Source organism: Hyla sarda, chromosome 2 (genome assembly GCF_029499605.1).
Source record: "Hyla sarda isolate aHylSar1 chromosome 2, aHylSar1.hap1, whole genome shotgun sequence".
NCBI classification, from domain to species: Eukaryota; Metazoa; Chordata; class Amphibia; order Anura; family Hylidae; genus Hyla; species Hyla sarda.
In genome coordinates, this window is record NC_079190.1 from 488174533 (window position 1) to 488194608 (window position 20076).

General features: G+C 37.8%; 1 protein-coding gene across 1 annotated transcript in view; it reads right to left on the minus strand.

Moving 5' to 3' along the window:
- The window catches only part of RUNX1 (RUNX family transcription factor 1), a 78445-nt gene that overhangs the window by 57076 nt on the left and 1293 nt on the right, over nucleotides 1–20076 (minus strand). The window contains exons 2-3 of the mRNA XM_056560205.1: nucleotides 19299–19552; nucleotides 6311–6467 (exon numbers count right to left, since the gene is read on the minus strand). Of these exons, the coding sequence (XP_056416180.1) occupies nucleotides 6311–6467; nucleotides 19299–19552 (411 nt within the window). The remainder of the gene's footprint in view (nucleotides 1–6310; nucleotides 6468–19298; nucleotides 19553–20076) is intronic.

A 20076-nucleotide genomic window follows, 5' to 3' on the forward strand; every position in this document is an offset into this window, starting at 1 on the left:
GTAATGGAAGTTGTCTGTAACAGCAGAGCATTTTGCATGGAAAATGCTCCATTGAATATGGCAGGGCAGCAATGGAAGTTGTCTGTAACAGCAGAGCATTTTGCATGGAAAATGCTCCATTGAATATGGCAGGGCATCAATGGAAGTTGTCTGTAACAGCAGAACATTTTGCATGGAAAAGGCTCCATTGCATATAGCAGGGCAGCAATGGAAGCTGTCTGTAACAGCAGAGCATTTTACATGGAAAATGCTCCATTGCATATGGCAGGGCAGTAATGGAAGTTGTCTGTATCAGCAGAGCATTTTGCATGGGTAAGGCTCTGCTGCTTATGGTAGGACTCCAGTGACAAAAGTCTTTTTTGTAAACGGCAGATTATTATTCTTTTTTTTTTGCATTTATAACGCTCCGGAGCATTTTACGTACACAATGGATACATAGTGAAATAAAATCGGGACATGACAGACACTGCAGGATATCCTATGGTGATCTCCAAAATGTGGACCCCCAGATGTTGCAAAACTACAACTCCCAACATAAGTGTTTTTCTTCTTTTTACAGCAGAGCATATACCGTACATTAAAAATGCTCTGCTACATATGCAATATGAGAGCATTTTTAATGGGTAGGGCTCTGCTACTTACAGTAGGACTCCAACGACAAATTTTTTATTTTTTTTTGTAACAGATTTTTTTTTTCCCCATTTATACCGTTTCACTGCATAAGGCAGAACTCTGAGCATTTTACATGGATAATTCATATACAGTATAGTACAGTGTTTTCCAAACAGTGTGTCTCCAGCTGTTGCCAAACTACAACTCCCAGCATGCCCGGACAGCCTTTGGCTGTCCGGGCATGCTGGGAGTTGTAGTTTGGCAACAGCTGGAGGTCCACAGTATGGATATAACGAACAGTTATAGTAGTCAGTATCCTATAGAATTCTACCTGAAACGGAACGTTCCGAGTTTTATCTGTGTCAAAATAAGCGGATGTTCTGCAGACTAAAACAAATGACACAAGAACCACAAGAAAAAAAGAAAAAAAAAAAAAAAGACGCCACAAGATTTGCTTCATCCGCTACCTCGGCCCAAACCGTCAATGTATTTAGGAAGCGGCGGTTATGGTTCGAGCAGGAAAACAAAATAGATAAATATCTGTCAGGCCGCGTTGCGTAACCCCTGGGCCATTTGTTTTTGCACCGTGCGATTCCTCTTTTTGTTTAACGACGCGGTTGCATGTTTGGTGCGGTTAGGAAACACAGGAAGTCTTCGGCACAAGCTGAGTATGTGTGAAAGAGGAGGCCGGGGATGGTGCAGGGGTGGGGGCGAAAATTCTGTTTTCCGACCGTTGGGGTTTTGAACGTTTATTAAAGGGGTACTCCGGTGGAAAACATTTTTTATTTTATTAGCTAGTGCCAGAAATTTAAACAGATTTGTAAATCACTTCTATTAAAAAAAAAAAATCTTAATCCTTCCAGAACTTATCAGCTGCTGTATGCTCCGGAGGAAGTTGTGTTTTTTTTCTTCTTCTTTCCAGTCTGACCACAGGGCTCTCTGCTCTCACAGGGCTCTCTGTTCATGTCAGGAACTGTCCAGAGCAGGAGAGGTTTGCTATGGGAATTTGCTTATACTCTGGACAGTTCCTGACACGGACAGAGGTGTCAGCAGAGAGCACTGTGGTCAGACTGGAAAGAACTACACAACTTCCTCTGGAGCATACAGCAGGGGAAGGTCCGCATGACAGTCCACATCAACAAACTACTGGTATGGAGGGGGGGGGGGGGGGGGGGAATGGTTAAATAAACATTTTCGGTTAGAATAAGGATGGTCGGGGTTCCTGAGGACGTACTTTAAGGAGGAAGCATAGTTTGGATACTTCTCTAAACTCCCCAGCTGGATGTATAGGAGGGCAAGTATTATAAGGGTTCATATGTTCACACCGCGGTATTGCTGTAGGTTTAAGGCAGTGATTTTTAATCATGCCCAGACAATGCTGGGAGTTATAGTTTTGAAACATCTGGAGGGCCGCAGTTTGGAGGCCGCCGGTTTTTATGGTATACGTTTTATAGGGAAAACATTATGGATGCCATACAGCATAATCCATTTCCCATTAATTTACATTATAAAACAAAAACAAAAAACTAACCGTAATGGATCCTTTTTTTTTTTGCGTACACAATAGCGTGGTTGACCCCGTTTGTGCAGGAAAATGAAAGGGGTACTCCACTGGAATTTTTTTTATTTTTTTTAAATCAACTGGTGCTAGAAAGTTAAACAGATTTGTGAATTACTTCTATAAAAAAAATCTTAATCCTTCCAGTACTTACAAGATGCTGTATGATCCACAGGAAGTTCTTTTCTTTTTGAATTTCTTTTCTGTCTGACCACAGTGCTCTCTGCTGACACCTCTGTCCATGCCAGGAACTGTCCAGAGCAGGAGCAAAGCCCCATGGCAAACCTATCCTGCTATGTACAGAGGTGTCAGCCGAGAGCACTGTGTCAGACAGAAAAGAAATACAAAAAGAAAAGAACTTTCTGTGGAGCATATAACAGCTGATAAGTACTGGAAGGATTAAGATTTTTTAATAGAAGTAATTTACAAATCTGTTTAACTTTCTGGCACCAGTTGATTTAAAAATAATAATAATAATAAATTTTTCAAGCGGAGTACCCCTTTAATATAGAATCGGTAAAACAGAGACAAAAAACGCGGTAAGAACCTACCCTAACTATGGACTAAATGAGTAAAGCTGGGTAGCAATCTGTATATTGTTGCCACCCAGCTTTCCCAGGCGTGCAAATGGCAACTCTTGTGATAGATCACAACATGAACAAGTAGATTTCCCATTCCAATCTTTTATAAGGGTAGATGAAATGGTGGCTATATTGGCTGACACCCAGCTTTTCGAGACACAGACGTAACCAAGGGATGGCAAACTGAAATTGGCTTTCTTCATTTAGATCTCTTGTAAAGCTGGGTGACACCTTCTATGGTGGCTACAATAGTTGACACCCAGCTTTTAAAGACCCAGATATAACCAAGAAATGGACTGCGAGAAATGTTCTTTTTTCTCCAGTCGATGTTCTTTATTAAGAGCTCTTGTAAAGCTGGGTGACAGCTTCTATGAAGGCTACAATGGCTGACACCCAGCTTTCCAAGACCAAGATATAACCCAGAAATCAACTCCCTTTTTCAAAGACACAAAATGAAGCAAAATAATTCTTTGTGATTTTGCCCCCCCCTCCCCGATGTGTCATGGTTGACGGGATACACCACAGAGAAAACAAATATGTCAGTCCGTGCTGTCTACATGTCGGTAATGTGTATAGGTTGGACAGAAAGGAAACCACGTGCGGTGTTTGAGTGGGGCTGTCAGTCATGAAAGGGCTGTGCAAACGCGCTTCACACGCCTGTCATGTCACGGTCACGTTATGTCTACACCCTGTCAGAATAGGTGCCAGGTGCATCCTGTTTGAGCGCATGTGTGACACACGGTTAACGTGACAACACGTGATAACCCCGTAACCGCTGTCAGTCATCGTGCCGCAATATAGCGCTCTGTGCACTGCGGTGGTTTACCACATTGCCATACAATATAGTAACCTAATGAACTACGTGACTGTATAACAGTGTTTTACAACCAGGGTGCCTCCAGCTGTTGCAAAACTACAACTACCAGCACGCCCGGACAGCCGAAGGCTGTCCGGGCATGCTGGGAGTTGTAGTTTTGCATCAGCTTGAGGCACCCATGCTGGGAAAAACTGATGTGCAGGATAATGTAGCTACCGATATACCTGTCCATGGACCCATTGGGGTCCATTGACCCGCTCAGCTTACGCACATGACGTTTTGTTGGGCTATGTTCACACTGTGTTTTTGCATTCGTTTCACTATTTCCATTAGAGTCCGTTTTAATTTTGCAAACGCGGACAACAGCATTATTGTGTATGCCAAAAAATATATAAAAAATACATACTTCACGGTACTTTTTAATTTTTTTTATTATTGTAATGTAAGTTAATGGGAAACCGCATACAGCAGCATCCGTTTTTGGCATCCGTTAATGGAAATGAATTTTTCTTAAAAATCGTATAGCTTAAACAAAAAACAAAATGGTGGTGGGAACACAGCCTTACAATGTGTTAATGGCGTGGTCGAGAGTCAGTAGTGTAGACAGGCTCTCCTTGCAGCAGCCTCCCATCGCTTTTAATAGGAGGCTGCTGCTCAGTACAGACAGCGGAATTTCCGCCGCTGATCTAAGTTCTGCCGCCGATCCGTGAAATCTGGGAACAGTCAGCCAATTGGGGGAGATTTATCAAAACCTGTGCAAAGGAAAAGTTGCCCAGTTGCCCATAGCAACCAATAAGATTGCTTCTTTCATTTTGCAGAGGCCTTGTTAAAAATGAAAGAAGCGATCTGATTGGTTGCTATGGGCAACTGGGCAACTTTTACTCTGCACAGGTTTTGACAAATCTCGCCCAATAATATGTTTACTTTGATTTTTCCACACTTATATCAGAGGCGCGTTTTGCCCTTTTTGGCATTTTGAATGAGAATGAGAAACTTCAGAGAAATGTGCGCAATTTCCTAAGCGTTAAAGAACGCTAATAAGGTCAGCATCAGCCTGTATAAGAAAGTTGTTGCCCATAGCAACCAGTCCGGTCACTACTTTAATGGTCTAAATGAAAGCAACAATTTGATTGGTCGCTAACCCAACAGACAGCTGCAGCAGCCAATCCAGATACAGCTTTGCTTTGCCTGACACAGCCTTGAAAATGAAAGCAGAGACGTGATTGGTGATTGGTCGTTAGGGGAAACTGTGCTAGTGTTTCTAAGTTACCCCATTGTCACTAAACAATATAATAATTTGAGAATTTCCCCATATATTTTATGTAAATAAAACAAAATTTTCAGCCATTTATGTCGGTTTTATTCACCCATTCCATGGTGGATATGGGAGCCGACACTGCTTTCCCATTGGGAGTCTGGGAAAGCTGAGTACCAAGCTGTAAAGTGTATGTACGCACGTGCCATATAGTTACCACGTTATAAAATATCACATATTGCAGTAGTCTCCAAACCCTGGAACCTCATATATTGCAAAACCACAACTCCCAGCATGACCGGACAGCCGTTGGCTGTTCGGGCATGCTGGGAGTTGTAGTTTTGCAACATGTACGAGTCCCAGAATTTGGAGACCACTGACTTATGGTCGCAGCAGAGCAACCGATACACATTTGCAAGACGGCAAAAGCGAGACGCCACGCGCCCCATCACGTAGGATATTCCGGTCGCTGTATGATGGGATTAACTATTTCGCTACTGGAGTGTATTAATAAGGATACATTCACACCATGTTCAAGGTATGCCGTAACCCACTATTGAACTAATAGTGGTCAAAAGAGTGACCTTTTGGTCTCTGTTGGAAGTGAAGTAGGTTTCGGCATACCTCTTGCATACTGGAAAGACTCTGTTTTCCTATATAATGGGCCCCTGCAGTATGATATACTGCATTGTGGCCAATAACAACGTACGCTGCTGTAGGGCTATACTAGTATTTCCCAACCAGGGTGCCTCCAGCTGTTGCAAAACTACAACTCCCAGCATGCTCTGACAGCCTTCTGCTGTCTGGACATGCTGGGTGTTGTAGTTTTGCAACAGCTGGAGTCACCCTGGTTGGGAAACACTGGGCTATACAGTAAAATATATCATAACAAGTGCATGTTGGGAAACAGTTCTGACGTATAGCGTAAACACAGTGTGAACTTAACCATAGACGTAGACTTAAATACTCTATTTACATGGAAAATAAGGACACTATGAGCTTGATCCTGGGACACCCCGAGCAGTGCCAAAGGGCCTATGCCCTTAGGGCCTCTCAAAATCAAAGCATTGATTACTGTGTAACTATAGGGCCTCCAAGAAGACAACAAATGACTATGGTGGCTGGTAAGGGGTCCAACGTTTAATGGTTTAGCGGCCCAGATTAATATCGGCCCTCCAGTGGTCTGTTCATCCCTTCCATTAGGAAGAACAAGATGATGACCGCTACGGTTCGCTACCGTTTGTGAACAATATAGCGAGTTTCTGCAGGCTGCCACCTCCCTAAAGAAGAGCCAACTTGAGCGGGGCCCATCGTCCTCCATGGCTGCCGCTATGGGCCATAAACCTATTACTGTAAATATATAAAATGAAAATGATAGGAACTGTATCAAATCTATAGAACACTGTTCACAAGAGCTCACAATTATCACGCGCATTATTGCGTAGAATTCAACCCTTCCCAATACTCAGAATTATGGCCGCTCCTACCTCTTCCCGATCTTCCGACGAACCTCAGGTCATTAAACCGTGCGACTTGGCTCTTCATTGCCGCTGTTGCATTGCGGAGTTCTGCTGAATAATTCTCATCATTGCCAGCCATGACAGTGACCAATGTTCCGTCTGGAACGTCTCCTAGCGCCACCACCTGGACACCGGAAAGGTACAATATGTCAGATGTGTAGCAAACGTTATTGCTTAAGTCAACACAGTTCTTTCTAAATCCACTTGGGATGTGACAAATTAACAGCAGATTGTTCTCATGTAGCAGAGTTGGGTTTGTCAGATGTATCACAACGCATTCTGGGATCAAAGGGAGGCAGGTAGATAGGTAAATAAATGAAAGATAGATCGATAGATATAAAAAGTATATGAAACAGAATGATAAATAGATAGATAGACAGATAAATAGACGGATAAGTAGAAAATGCACCATTTGCACCATGGGGTGTGTTCACATGATGCAGACATTTCTGCAACCCTCTGGTTCCTATGAATGGGGCTTGCAGAACATGTCTGCAGATACAAACTCATTCACATGGATGAAACTCATTTTCACTAAGTAATATGCCTGCAACGATGTGTGTGTGAACATATCTTTAGTTATGGTTACATTCTTGAATAAAAGGATGGAAAGACAGATAATAGATAGATAGATATGAGATAGATAGATATGAGATAGATAGATATGAGATAGATAGATAGATAGATAGATAGATATGAGATAGATATGAGATAGATATATAGATATGGTGAGATAGATATGAGATAGATAGGTAGATAGATAGGTAGATAGATATGAGATAGATAGATATGAGATAGATAGATATATATGAGATAGATATGGTGAGATAGATATGAGATAGATAGATAGATAGGTAGATAGATATGAGATAGATAGATATGAGATAGATATGAGATGATATATAGATAGACATAAGATAGATAGATATGAGATAGATATGAGATGAGATAGATAGATATGAGATAGATAGATATGAGCTAGATAGATAGATAGATAGATAGATATGGGATAGATAGATAGATATGAGATAGATAGATAGATAGATAGGTAGATAGATAGGTAGATAGATATGAGATAGATAGATAGATATATATGAGATAGATATGGTGAGATAGATATGAGATAGATAGATAGATAGGTAGATAGATATGAGACAGATAGATATGAGATAGATATGAGATGATATATAGATAGATATGAGATAGATAGATATGAGATAGATATGAGATGAGATAGATAGATATGAGATAGATAAATATGAGATAGATAGATAGATAGATATGGGATAGATAGATATGAGATAGATATGAGATAGATAGATATGAGATGGATATGAGATAGATATGAGATAGATATGAGATAGATATGAGATGATAGATAGATATGAGATAGATATGAGATAGATATGAGATAGATATGAGATGATAGATAGATATGCAGCTATATATGCTGTTTGACAAGCTTATGAATTGTAGATCTGCAGAAGCTCTGTCTCTTGCTGATATAGGAGAATGTTCTGTTCCTTGGGGATTTTTTCTTTCCCACCAACTTTATTGATATCCTAGAGCAGTGGTCTTCAACCTGCAGACCTCCAGATGTTACAAAACTACAACTCCCAGCATGCCCGGACAGCCAACGGCTGTCCGGGCATGCTGGGAGTTGTAGTTTTGCAACATCTGGAGGTCTGCAGGTTGAAGACCACTGTCCTGGAGGGAAAAGTGACCAGGAACCAATGTCACAGGCAGGCATGCGGATATAAGGTGAAACCAGGGTGCCTCCAGCTGTTGCAAAATTACAACTGCCAGCATGCCCGGACAGCCAACAATGGTGGTTGTAGATAGAATAGATAGATAGATAAATAAATAGATATGAGATAGATAGATATTTTTCTAGTGTTACAAATATTGTATTCTTATTTAGATCATTTTCTGAACATACATAATCATGTATTTGTTCACGTTCTATAATAATCCACAGAACACTAAAAACACTATAATTCTCTACCAGTCACAAATCCCCAATTGTCCTGTAACCTTACAATCCTTATCCTATATCTGTATTCTCTAGGAGCTACACGATAAGGCATTTACTTTATGGCTTTCTCTAAATAAGCTGAAAAGAGCCTAAATAAACTGTACTGAAAGAAGTTCCCAGGGTACATTACCATACATATCAAGTCTTTTAAAAAAAAAAAAAATACAAAAAAAAAAAAAAGGAGCAAAAAAAAAAAAAAAAAATAATAAAAATTAAAAGATGAAAAGACTGAAAAAAAAAAAAAAGAGATTTAAGGCCTTTAGAGTTCTTTCTCTCTTTTCTTAAGTTATGAAATAAACTAAAAACACAAACAGAGTAAAAGGAGACTAAACTGACAAGAAGCGACACGCCGGCCGCTGACAGAATGGGCTCTTTAAACAGACGGCCTTAGAAGATTAGCTGTAAGCTACCTGTGTACAATTACTGTACGCTATGAAGCAACGTCTCGGGGAGACGTATAGGTGTAAGACATTAATGTTTTCTTAATTGACTCATGTTCTAGATGATCCCGCTGTCAATTTCTGATCCTCGCGGCTTCAATTCTAGTTACAGTGTTTTAATAAGTGTGACCCAATCCTAAAACCTGACGGTACACAAACAACGTATAATAGAAAATGAAGAATATGTATAAATGTATGAAACAGGCAGTCAGAAATGAAAACTGCTGTACAGAAGCGAAGCCCAGACTACGGAGAGAGAATACACAAAGTTTATGCAAGACAAATAAATCTTCATTTTATTTGTGTGATGTTTTTTCTATTCCTGGCCAGACGAGCATTGGCCTTGATTTACTAAGAGTGTTGTGTCGTTTTCTTTGTGGGTTTTAATTCCCTACAGTTTTTTTGTTTGTTTTTTTATGGTATTTACTAAGGTTTCCCTACATTTTGTTTGTTTTACACCTGCTCTGATCTGTCGGGTTTTCCTCAGCTCAAATCCACCACATTTTCTGTGGAAACCTTAGTAAATATGTTGGGGGTTTTTATGAAAATGTCAGGAACACGCCCCTTTTCAGTAACCACACCCCCTTTCCTGACTACCATGCCCCTTTTCAGGTTTTCACAGTTAAATGGGAAGTTGGTTGGGTTTTTTTTCCGATTCTGAAACTGACGCATAACCTGACAAAACATGTTGGGTTTACAATAGTAAATCAGGGACAGTATCTACTATGAAAGCGTCCATTACTGTTGGGTGTTTTTGCATGATATGACAGATTTATTAGATAGATAGATATGAGATAGATAGATAGATATGAGATAGATATGAGATAGATAGATATAGATAGAAAGATATGAGATAGATAGATATGAGATAGATAAATATGAGATAGATAGATAGATATGAGATAGATAGATAGATATGAGATAGATAGATAGATATGAGATAGATAGATATAGATAGAAAGATATGAGATAGATAGATATGAGATAGATAAATATGAGATAGATAGATATGAGATAGATAGATATAGATAGAAATATATGAGATAGATAGATATGAGATAGATAGATATGAGATAGATAGATATGAGATAGATAGATATGAGATAGATAAATATGAGATAGATAGATAGATAGATAGATATGAGATAGAAAGATATGAGATAGATAGATAGATATGAGATCGATATATAGATAGATAGATATGAGATAGATAGATAGATAGATATGAGATAGATAGATATGAGATAGATAGATATGAGATAGATAGATAGATATGAGATAGATAGATATGAGAGAGATAGATATGAGAGAGATAGATAGACAGATAGATATATAGATAGATATGAGATAGATAGATAGATACAGATATGAGATAGATAGATAGATAGATAGATAGATATGAGATAGATAGATAGATAGATATGAGATAGATATGAGATAGATAGATATGAGATAGATATGAGATAAATAGATATGAGATATATAGATAGATAGATATGAGATAGATAGATATGAGATATATAGATAGATAGATATGAGATAGATAGATATGAGATAGATAGAAAGATATGAGATAGATAGATATGAGATAGATAGATATGAGATAGATAGATATGAGATATAGGAAGTATTAAGATAGAAGGTATATGAGAATATATATTAATATGATATTGACACAGACAAGCCTCCGGGACAAAAGCTATGTCTTCACTATATACCTTGACCACGTGTCACTCAACTGATATAAAAATATATAGATGAAGCAAAAGATAGATAGATAAACCGACAGACCGGGGTTAGAAACAACTAGCACTACATTTTGTAGAGCACCAACAAGTAAGGCTGGGTTCACATATATCCGGCATAGGTCAACTCAGCCTAAATCTCGACACAACTGATGCTGCAACTGATGACAACTTGTTATCACTTGTATGGCATCCAGCGTCCATTGGTTCTGGGCAACGGACAGGGGAACGCAGCCGGTGCCCTCCGGCGTGTCCAACCATCCGACGTCAAAATCGAGACGCTGGATGATTGTGAACTCTCCCATTCAAATGAACGGGATCAGTTCAAGCATCAGTTTCCCTCCGGTGGACACGCAAGAGGGGAACTGTGCCGGACGCCGCAAAATATGTGAGCTGTGCCAAATGACACACACAGATCTGCTACATCTACATATATATAGTGGGACCTTTTAAGACACAATACTTATCTTTGCATCAAGTTGACCGGATCAAATCTTATACTAGGAGTAAAGAGACAAAACCAATATATTGACTGAGGATAAACCTAATATTTCAGTCCGGCATCATTAGGACATGTGCAGGAGCTGGGATCCATGGTGCTGCTGATATAGGAGAACGTGCTGCTCCTTGGGGATTTTATCTTTCCCACCTTATAGTGATATATTAGAGAAGAAAGTGACCAGGGATATGAGCATATGAGGCGAAACCAGGGTGCCTCCAGCTGTTGCAAAACTACAACTACCAGCATGCCCGGACAGCCGTTGGCTGTCCGGGCATGCTGGTAGTTGTAGTTTTGCAACAGCTGGAGGCACACTGGTTGGGAAACAATGCTCCGCACTGGCAGGCGTGTATCGTTTTTGTACTTTAAAATGTCATCTATTTATACTGTGAGAATGATCATAGGATAAGAGAATCTTTCTTCTTTGTTGTTTTACTTTTGGGTTTTTTTATGTCCCAGCCATGAAATTCTTTTTTTACCCTAATGTCAGGAGGCAGCTGTAGAGCATGTTCTTTTCTTTGCTTTTTATTTGCTGTGCAAAACAAAGCAAAGCTCTTAATGTAAAAGTTCATAAAAAACGCTTTTACATCACACAAGGCCGGAAACCTGCTGATGTGTCTTAAAAAAATTGCTAAGTTGCAGGATCAGGGTACATGGTGTTGACTTAGCTTTTTGCCCTGGTGTTTGTCTGGGTGTCTATCTATCTATCTATCTATCTATCTCTTATATCTATCTATCTATCTATCTATCTCATATCTATCTATCTCATATCTATCTATCTATCTCTTATATCTATCTATCTCATATCTATCTATCTATCTATCTCTTATATCTATCTATCTATCTCATATCTATCTATCTCATATCTATCTATCTATCTATCTCATATCTATCTATCTCATATCTATCTATCTATCTCTTATATCTATCTATCTCTTATATCTATCTATCTCATATCTATCTATCTATCTCATATCTATCTATCTATATATCTCTCATATCTATCTATCTATCTCTCATATCTATCTATCTCATATCTACTTATCTCTCATATCTATCTATCTATCTATCTATCTCATATCTATCTCATATCTATCATCTATCTATCTATCTATCTCATATCTATCTATCTCATATCTATCTATCACTTTATCTATGTTATATCAATCTCACATCTCTCTATCTATCTATCTATCTATCTATCTATCTCATACTATCTATCTATCTATCTCATATCTATCTATCTATCAATCTATCTCATATCTATCTATCTATCAATCTATCTCATATCTATCTATCTATCTCATATCTATCTATCTCATACTATCTATCTATCTATCTCATAACTATCTATCTATGTTATATCAATCTCACATCTATCTATCTATCTATCTATCTATCTATCGCATATCTATCTAGATAGACAAGAAGGTAGCAGCACACCGTCAGATCCAAGGGAAAGTGGGTGCAACTCAGTGGGGATCCCAGGTCACAGGACACCAAACTCCACATAATCGAAAAGAGCACTGCTGCCCTCCAGAAGTTGTGGAAAATCATGGGTAGCGTTTATTCCATCATGGTAAAGAAGACAATGTTTCTCAAGGCTTTAGAAAGGCTGCTTGTTAGCAGCTGTAACGTTGTCTTCTTTACCATGATGGAATAAACGCTACCCATGATTTTCCACAACTTCTGGAGTGCAGCAGTGCTCTTTTCGATTATATCTATCTAATATCTATTTATCTATCTCATATCTATCTATCTATCTATCTATCCCATATATATCTATCTCATATATATCTATCTATCTATCCCATATATATCTATCTCATATCTATCTATCTCATATATATCTATCTATCTATCTATCCCATATATATCTATCTCATATCTATCTATCTATCTCATATCTATCTATCTCATATCTATCTATCTATCTATCTATCTATCTATCTATCTCATATCTATCAATCTCATATCTATCTATCTCATATCTATCTATCTATCTATCTCATATATATATATATATAATTTCTATCATCTATCTTACATCTATCTCATATCTATCTATCTATCTATCATCTATCTTATATCTATCTATCTCATATCTATCTATCTATCTATCTCATATCTATCTATCTATCTATCTATCTATCTATCCATCCCATATCTATCTATATATCACATATCTAGCTATATCTATCTCCTATCTATCTCTTATCTATCTATCTATCTATCTATCTATCTATCTCCTATATATCTCTTATCTATCTATCTATCTATATCTATCTATCTCATATCTATATATCTGGCAATATTCCAAAAGGTTTAAAGTGAGATCCCTTTATTTATTCATATGCAACATTTCTATCCAGCTCAATAGATTCTTCCAACATGGAAAAAAAAGTCTCAGAAGTACTGGGTGGATTTTCATCCACTTTACTTTATTGCAGTGCTGCTTTCCTATCTAACTATCTATCTATTTATCTCATATCTATCTATCTATCTATATCTATCTATATCTATCTATCTATCTCATATCTATCTATCTCTCTATCTATCTATCTCATATCTATCTATATCTATCTATCTCATATCTATCTATCTCATATCTATCTAATATCTATCTAATATCTATCTCTCTATCTATCTATCTCCTTTCTATCTATCTATCTATCTCATATCTCTTATCTATCTATCTATCTATCTATCTATCTATCTATCTATCTCATATCTATCTATCTATCTATCTATCTATCTATCTTTCTCTCATTCTTGTATCTATCTTCTCCTCTAAAGAAGGGATACAATACACCTAATCAGACCTTTAGACTAGTCATTTGCTTTTCCCTATCCTTACAGACACATTTATTTATTTTTTTGTACCATATCAGTGTTTACAGAATAAAATTCTACTTTAACCTCTATTACTTTCATAACTAGAATGAATCAACAATCTATATACTTTGCTATATCACAGCTCCGGTTCACATCAATTCTTTGTAATCTCTGCAAACGTGATAATAACCGCTGACCAGCGTCCTATATCTCCAGCCTGAGGCACATATAATGTTTCTTATCAGGAATCTACAATCCCACATCTACCCAGAGATTCCTTACACATTAGCACCTGGTTACTGCATCTTATACACATTCTGCCATTACTGCCTGCTAAAAAGTAGCTGGAATAATCAAATAATAATAATAATAATAATAATAATAAAAAAATAACATTAATAATAATAATAATAATAATAATAATAAAAATAACAATAATAATAAAAAAATAACATTAATAATAATAATAATAAAAATAACAATAATAATAATAATAATAATACAAAATAACATTAATAATAATAATAATAATAAAAATAACAATAATAATAATAATAATAATAATAATAAAAAATAACATTGATAATAATAATAATAATAATATTAATAATAATAGTAATCAAATAATAATAATAATAATAACATTAATAATAATAATAATAATCAAATAATAATAACACAAATAATAATAATAACATTAATAATAATAACATTTATAATAATAATAATAATTTTAAAGTACCATAGTAGCTTTTGGAATTATTTATAACAATTTTGTAAATAACTGCAAAGCGTATTCATGCTATTAAATAAAACACATAGAAAAACCTAAAACTTAATTAAGCTAAATTTAAAGGTAATTTCCAAGAATAAAAATAGTATATATTTCTACAATGCTCATGGTATACACCCTGATTATAAAAAATCTTGCTTGATCATAAAATAAAATGTAGCTATAAGAGTTACAAAGATGCAAAATAAATAACTAAATAAATAAACAAACAAAAAATAAATAAATAAATAAACAAAAATAAATAAACAAATAAACATTATATCTACAGGATCTAGTGTAAAAAAAAAATATGCGGACGCTCCCATCATTTCAGGTAAAAACCGCAGCGCGTTATACTGCGGCGTTACCTGCAAACTCACGTACTGCTTTTATTTTAAGTGAGTCATACCAAATTATATATATATATATATATATAAATTTTTATTTTTTTTTTGTAAGCAAAAAAGCATATGTATTACAACTAAAAATATTTTCATACTATCTGACAGTGGTGTCCAACCTGCGGACCTCCAGATGTTGCAAAACTACAACTCCCAGCATGCCCGGACAGCCAACGGCTGTCCGGGCATGCTGGGAGTTGTAGTTTTGCAACATCTGGAGGTACGCAGGTTGGAGACCACTGCTATATTATATATATATATATATATATATATATATATATATATATATATGAATTTAAAATGAACTTATACTAATACAAGTTTGACAAAATTCACAATTTTTACTCAGATTTTTCTATTTTGCCTTTTTATGTCCTTCTTAAAGGGATATCTTATTGTTCGCTGGTCCAGGTTTAAAACACTTGGCTAGACACATTTCGGGACAGTGAGTCAGATCATGTGAGTAAATGATTTTACATTTCTTCCCGGAAACATCAAACGGTCCAGACATGACTAGGGGAGCAGATTGGTATTTGGGGGGGAGGGAAGGGGATGGATTTGGGATGGGTACAGTACTACTGGCAGAAGGGTCTCTGTGTATCATTGCTGTGAACCCTTGGGCTCTCGGCCATATGGGATTTGGGATGGTGGGCACAGGTGAAACACAGTGGGTTTAAGGCCTTTCTAATGTAGCAGAGCTGATTTTGCATTCTCGTAATGCTCTACAATTAGAGTAGCAGTCCTATGTAAACCCTTGAGTAACACATCTTGATCTGATGAGAACTTGTGCAAAATAAGAAACTTGGATCTGATAAATTAGCAATTATTATTAATATTATATCCAAAGCTCTACACAAGTGTTTAAATGCACTGGATTCTATCTTTAAATAAATAAATATTAAATCTAATAAAGAGGGAACTCGGTGTATCCTGCAGCAGTGGATACACTGTCTTGGCCCTTTCCATTGCACCCCAGCAGATGGCACAGGGTAGCGCCAGCTGACATTATTGGGGTTGCAGGAGGGGGTCTTATAAAAGGAACCATGACCCTTAGCAGATAAGCTACTGTTTCCTATGAACCGAATACAAATGTCTCATGAAAATGAGTAATATGAAGATAGATTACAAAGAACATCTGTCTGTCCGGAGTCAGAAGCTCCAAAATCAGCTTAGTGCCAAATTTACAAGATAAGTGGTGTATCCTCCGAGTCTTATCAATACAGAACACAAGGTATCAGTCACAGGCAGGGACAGGGGGGGTCACCTCATCACCTACAAAGGGCAGATGTGATAAGGGGGTCTCTATATGGAAAACTGCAATAGTTAATTAGATAGATAGATAGATATGAGATAGATAGATAGATAGATATGAGATAGATAGATAATAGATATGAGATAGATAGATATATAGATAGATAGATAGATAGATAGATAGATATGAGATAGATACATAGATATGAGATAGATAGATAGATAGATATGAGATAGATAGATAGATAGATATGAGATAGATAGATATAGATATGAGATAGATAGATAGATAGATAATATATATGAGATAGATAGATAGATATGAGATAGATAGATAGATATGAGATAGATAGATATGAGATAGATAGATAGATAGATAGATAGATATTATATAGATAGATATGAGATATGAGCTAGATAGATATGAGATAGATAGATGATAGATAGATAGATGATAGATAGATATGAGATAGATAGATAGACATGAGATAGATAGATAGATAGATAGATAGATATGAGATAGATAGATAGATAGATATGAGGTAGATAAATATGAGATAGATAGATATGAGGTAGATAGATAGATATGAGATAGATATGAGATAGATAGATATGAGGTAGATAGATAGATATAGCATATGTATATACAGGGACATGTTATATAGTTCTATAAATATATGGACAGATAAGTCATATAATGACAGATCTACAGAAAGTTCTTTAGATCCATCTACAGACAGGGGTCATATACACAGCACATACAGCAGGTATACAAGTATATACAGAGCACATACAGCAGGTATACAGCTATATACAGGGGTCATATACACAGCACATACAGCAGGTATACAGGTATATACAGGGGTCATATACACAGCACATACAGCAGGTATACAAGTATATACAGAGCACATACAGCAGGTATACAGCTATATACAGGGGTCATATACACAGCACATACAGCAGGTATACAGGTATATACAGAGCACATACAGCAGGTATATACAGGGGGTCATATACACAGCATATACAGCATGTATACAGGTATATACAGGGGTCATATACACAGCACACACAGCAGGTATACAGGTATATACAGGGGGTCATATACACAGCACATACAGCAGGTATACAGGTATATACAGGGGTCATATACAGAGCACATACAGAGGGTATACAGGTATATACAGGGGGTCATATACACAGCACACACAGCATGTATACAGGTATATACAGGGGGTCATATACACAGCACACACAGCAGGTATACAGGTATATACACAGGGTCATATACACAGCACATACAGCAGGTATACAGGTATATACAGGGTCATATACACAGCACATACAGCAGGTATACAGGTATATACAGGGGTCATATACACAGCATGTATACAGGTATATACAGGGGTCATATACACAGCACATACAGCAGGTATATACAGGGGTCATATACACAGCACATACAGCAGGTATATACAGGAGTCATATACACAGCACATACAGCAGGTATACAAGTATATACAGGATCATATACACAGCACATACAGCAGGTATACAGGTATATACAGGGGTCATATACACAGCACATACAGCAGGTATACAGGTATATACAGGGGTCATATACACAGCACATACAGCAGGTATATACAGGGGTCATATACACAGCACATACAGCATGTATACAAGTATATACAGGGGTCATATACACAGCACATACAGCAGGTATATACAGGGGTCATATACACAGCACATACAGCAGGTATACAGGTATATACAGGGGTCATATACACAGCACATACATCATGTATACAGGTATATACAGGGGTCATATATACAGCATGTATACAGGTATATACAGGGGTCATCTACACAGCACATACAGCATGTATACAGGTATATACAGGGGTCATATACACAGCACATACAGCATGTATACAGGTATATACAGGGGGTCATATATACAGCATGTATACAGGTATATACAGGGGTCATACACACACATATATATATATATATATATATATACAGGGGTCATATACACAGCACATACATCATGTATACAGGTATATACAGGGGTCATATATACAGCATGTATACAGGTATATACAGGGGTCATATACACAGCACATACAGCATGTATACAGGTATATACAGGGGTCATATACACAGCACATACAGCATGTATACAGGTATATACAGGGGGTCATATACACAGCATGTATACAGGTATATACAGGGGTCATATACACAGCACATACAGCAGGTATACAGGTATATACAGGGGTCATATACACAGCACATACAGCATGTATACAGGTATATACAGGGGGTCATATACACAGCACATACAGCAGGTATACAGGTATATACAGGGGTCATATACACAGCACATACAGAATGTATACAGGTATATACAGGGGTCATATACACAGCACATACAGCAGGTATACAGGTATATACAGGGGTCACACACACACATATATATATATATATATACATACAGGGGTCATATACACAGCACATACAGCAGGTATATACAGGGGTCATATACACAGCACATACAGCAGGTATATACAGGGGTCATATACACAGCACATACAGCAGGTATACAGGTATATACAGGGGTCATATACACAGCACATACAGCATGTATACAGGTATATACAGGGGGTCATATACACAGCATGTATACAGGTATATACAGGGGGTCATATACACAGCACATACAGCAGGTATACAGGTATATACAGGGGTCATATACACAGCACATACAGCATGTATACAGGTATATACAGGGGGTCATATACACAGCATGTATACAGGTATATACAGGGGGTCATATACACAGCATGTATACAGGTATATACAGGGGTCATATACACAGCATGTATACAGGTATATACAGGGGTCATATACACAGCATGTATACAGGTATATACAGGGGTCATACACACATATATATACAGGGTCCTACCTTGAAGGCGATGGGCAGGGTCTTGTTGCACCTCCAGTGTGTGGGCAGCACCGAGCACAGAAAGTTGGGGCTGTCTGTACGGACCAGCTCTCCGGGGTGATCGGACAGGACCTCCACCATGTTCCGGTCTGCGCTTCTCAGCTTCCCCACCAGGGCGGCGCTGCCATCCGGTGCACTCAGGGGTAAGGTCTCAGTCATCTTCCCCGGGCTGAGGGTGGTGGAGGGCGGCGTGAAGCGGCGGCTGGTGCTGGTATCTACGGGGATACGCATCACAACAAGCCTTGTGAATAATAAAACTTTACCGGGACCCTTTTCTATATATAATAGAAGGAGAAGTATTGGTCCCCCCCCAACACAGTCCTGGGGTACTACAGATACATGCAAGTCTTATCCTGCCTAGAGCTGGGTGCCAGCCACACACAGTCACAACCAAAGCGAGCCTTGGCACTGGGCAACCTCTAGACACACTTGGCTACCATCCTGACTTCCAGGTCATCCTTTCTACAGTCCCAATAGAACACATGGGTCTCCTTTAGGTTGATGATGATGATGATGATGAAGACCACCACTTGACCTGGACCACCACCTAGCCAAGGGTCAACAGGCACCCACAAAATCCATCCACAGGGGGTGTCCTCAGCAGTGCCAGTCCTGCCCTCCCATGCTGGGCACACACACTTCAGCTGGTATCTCCAGTGTCTTCTCCTCCTCTGTGGTCTTGGATGGGGGCTTGTGGCTTGTTCTGTGGTTTTCTGGGCACACCAGGGGCAGCACCCCC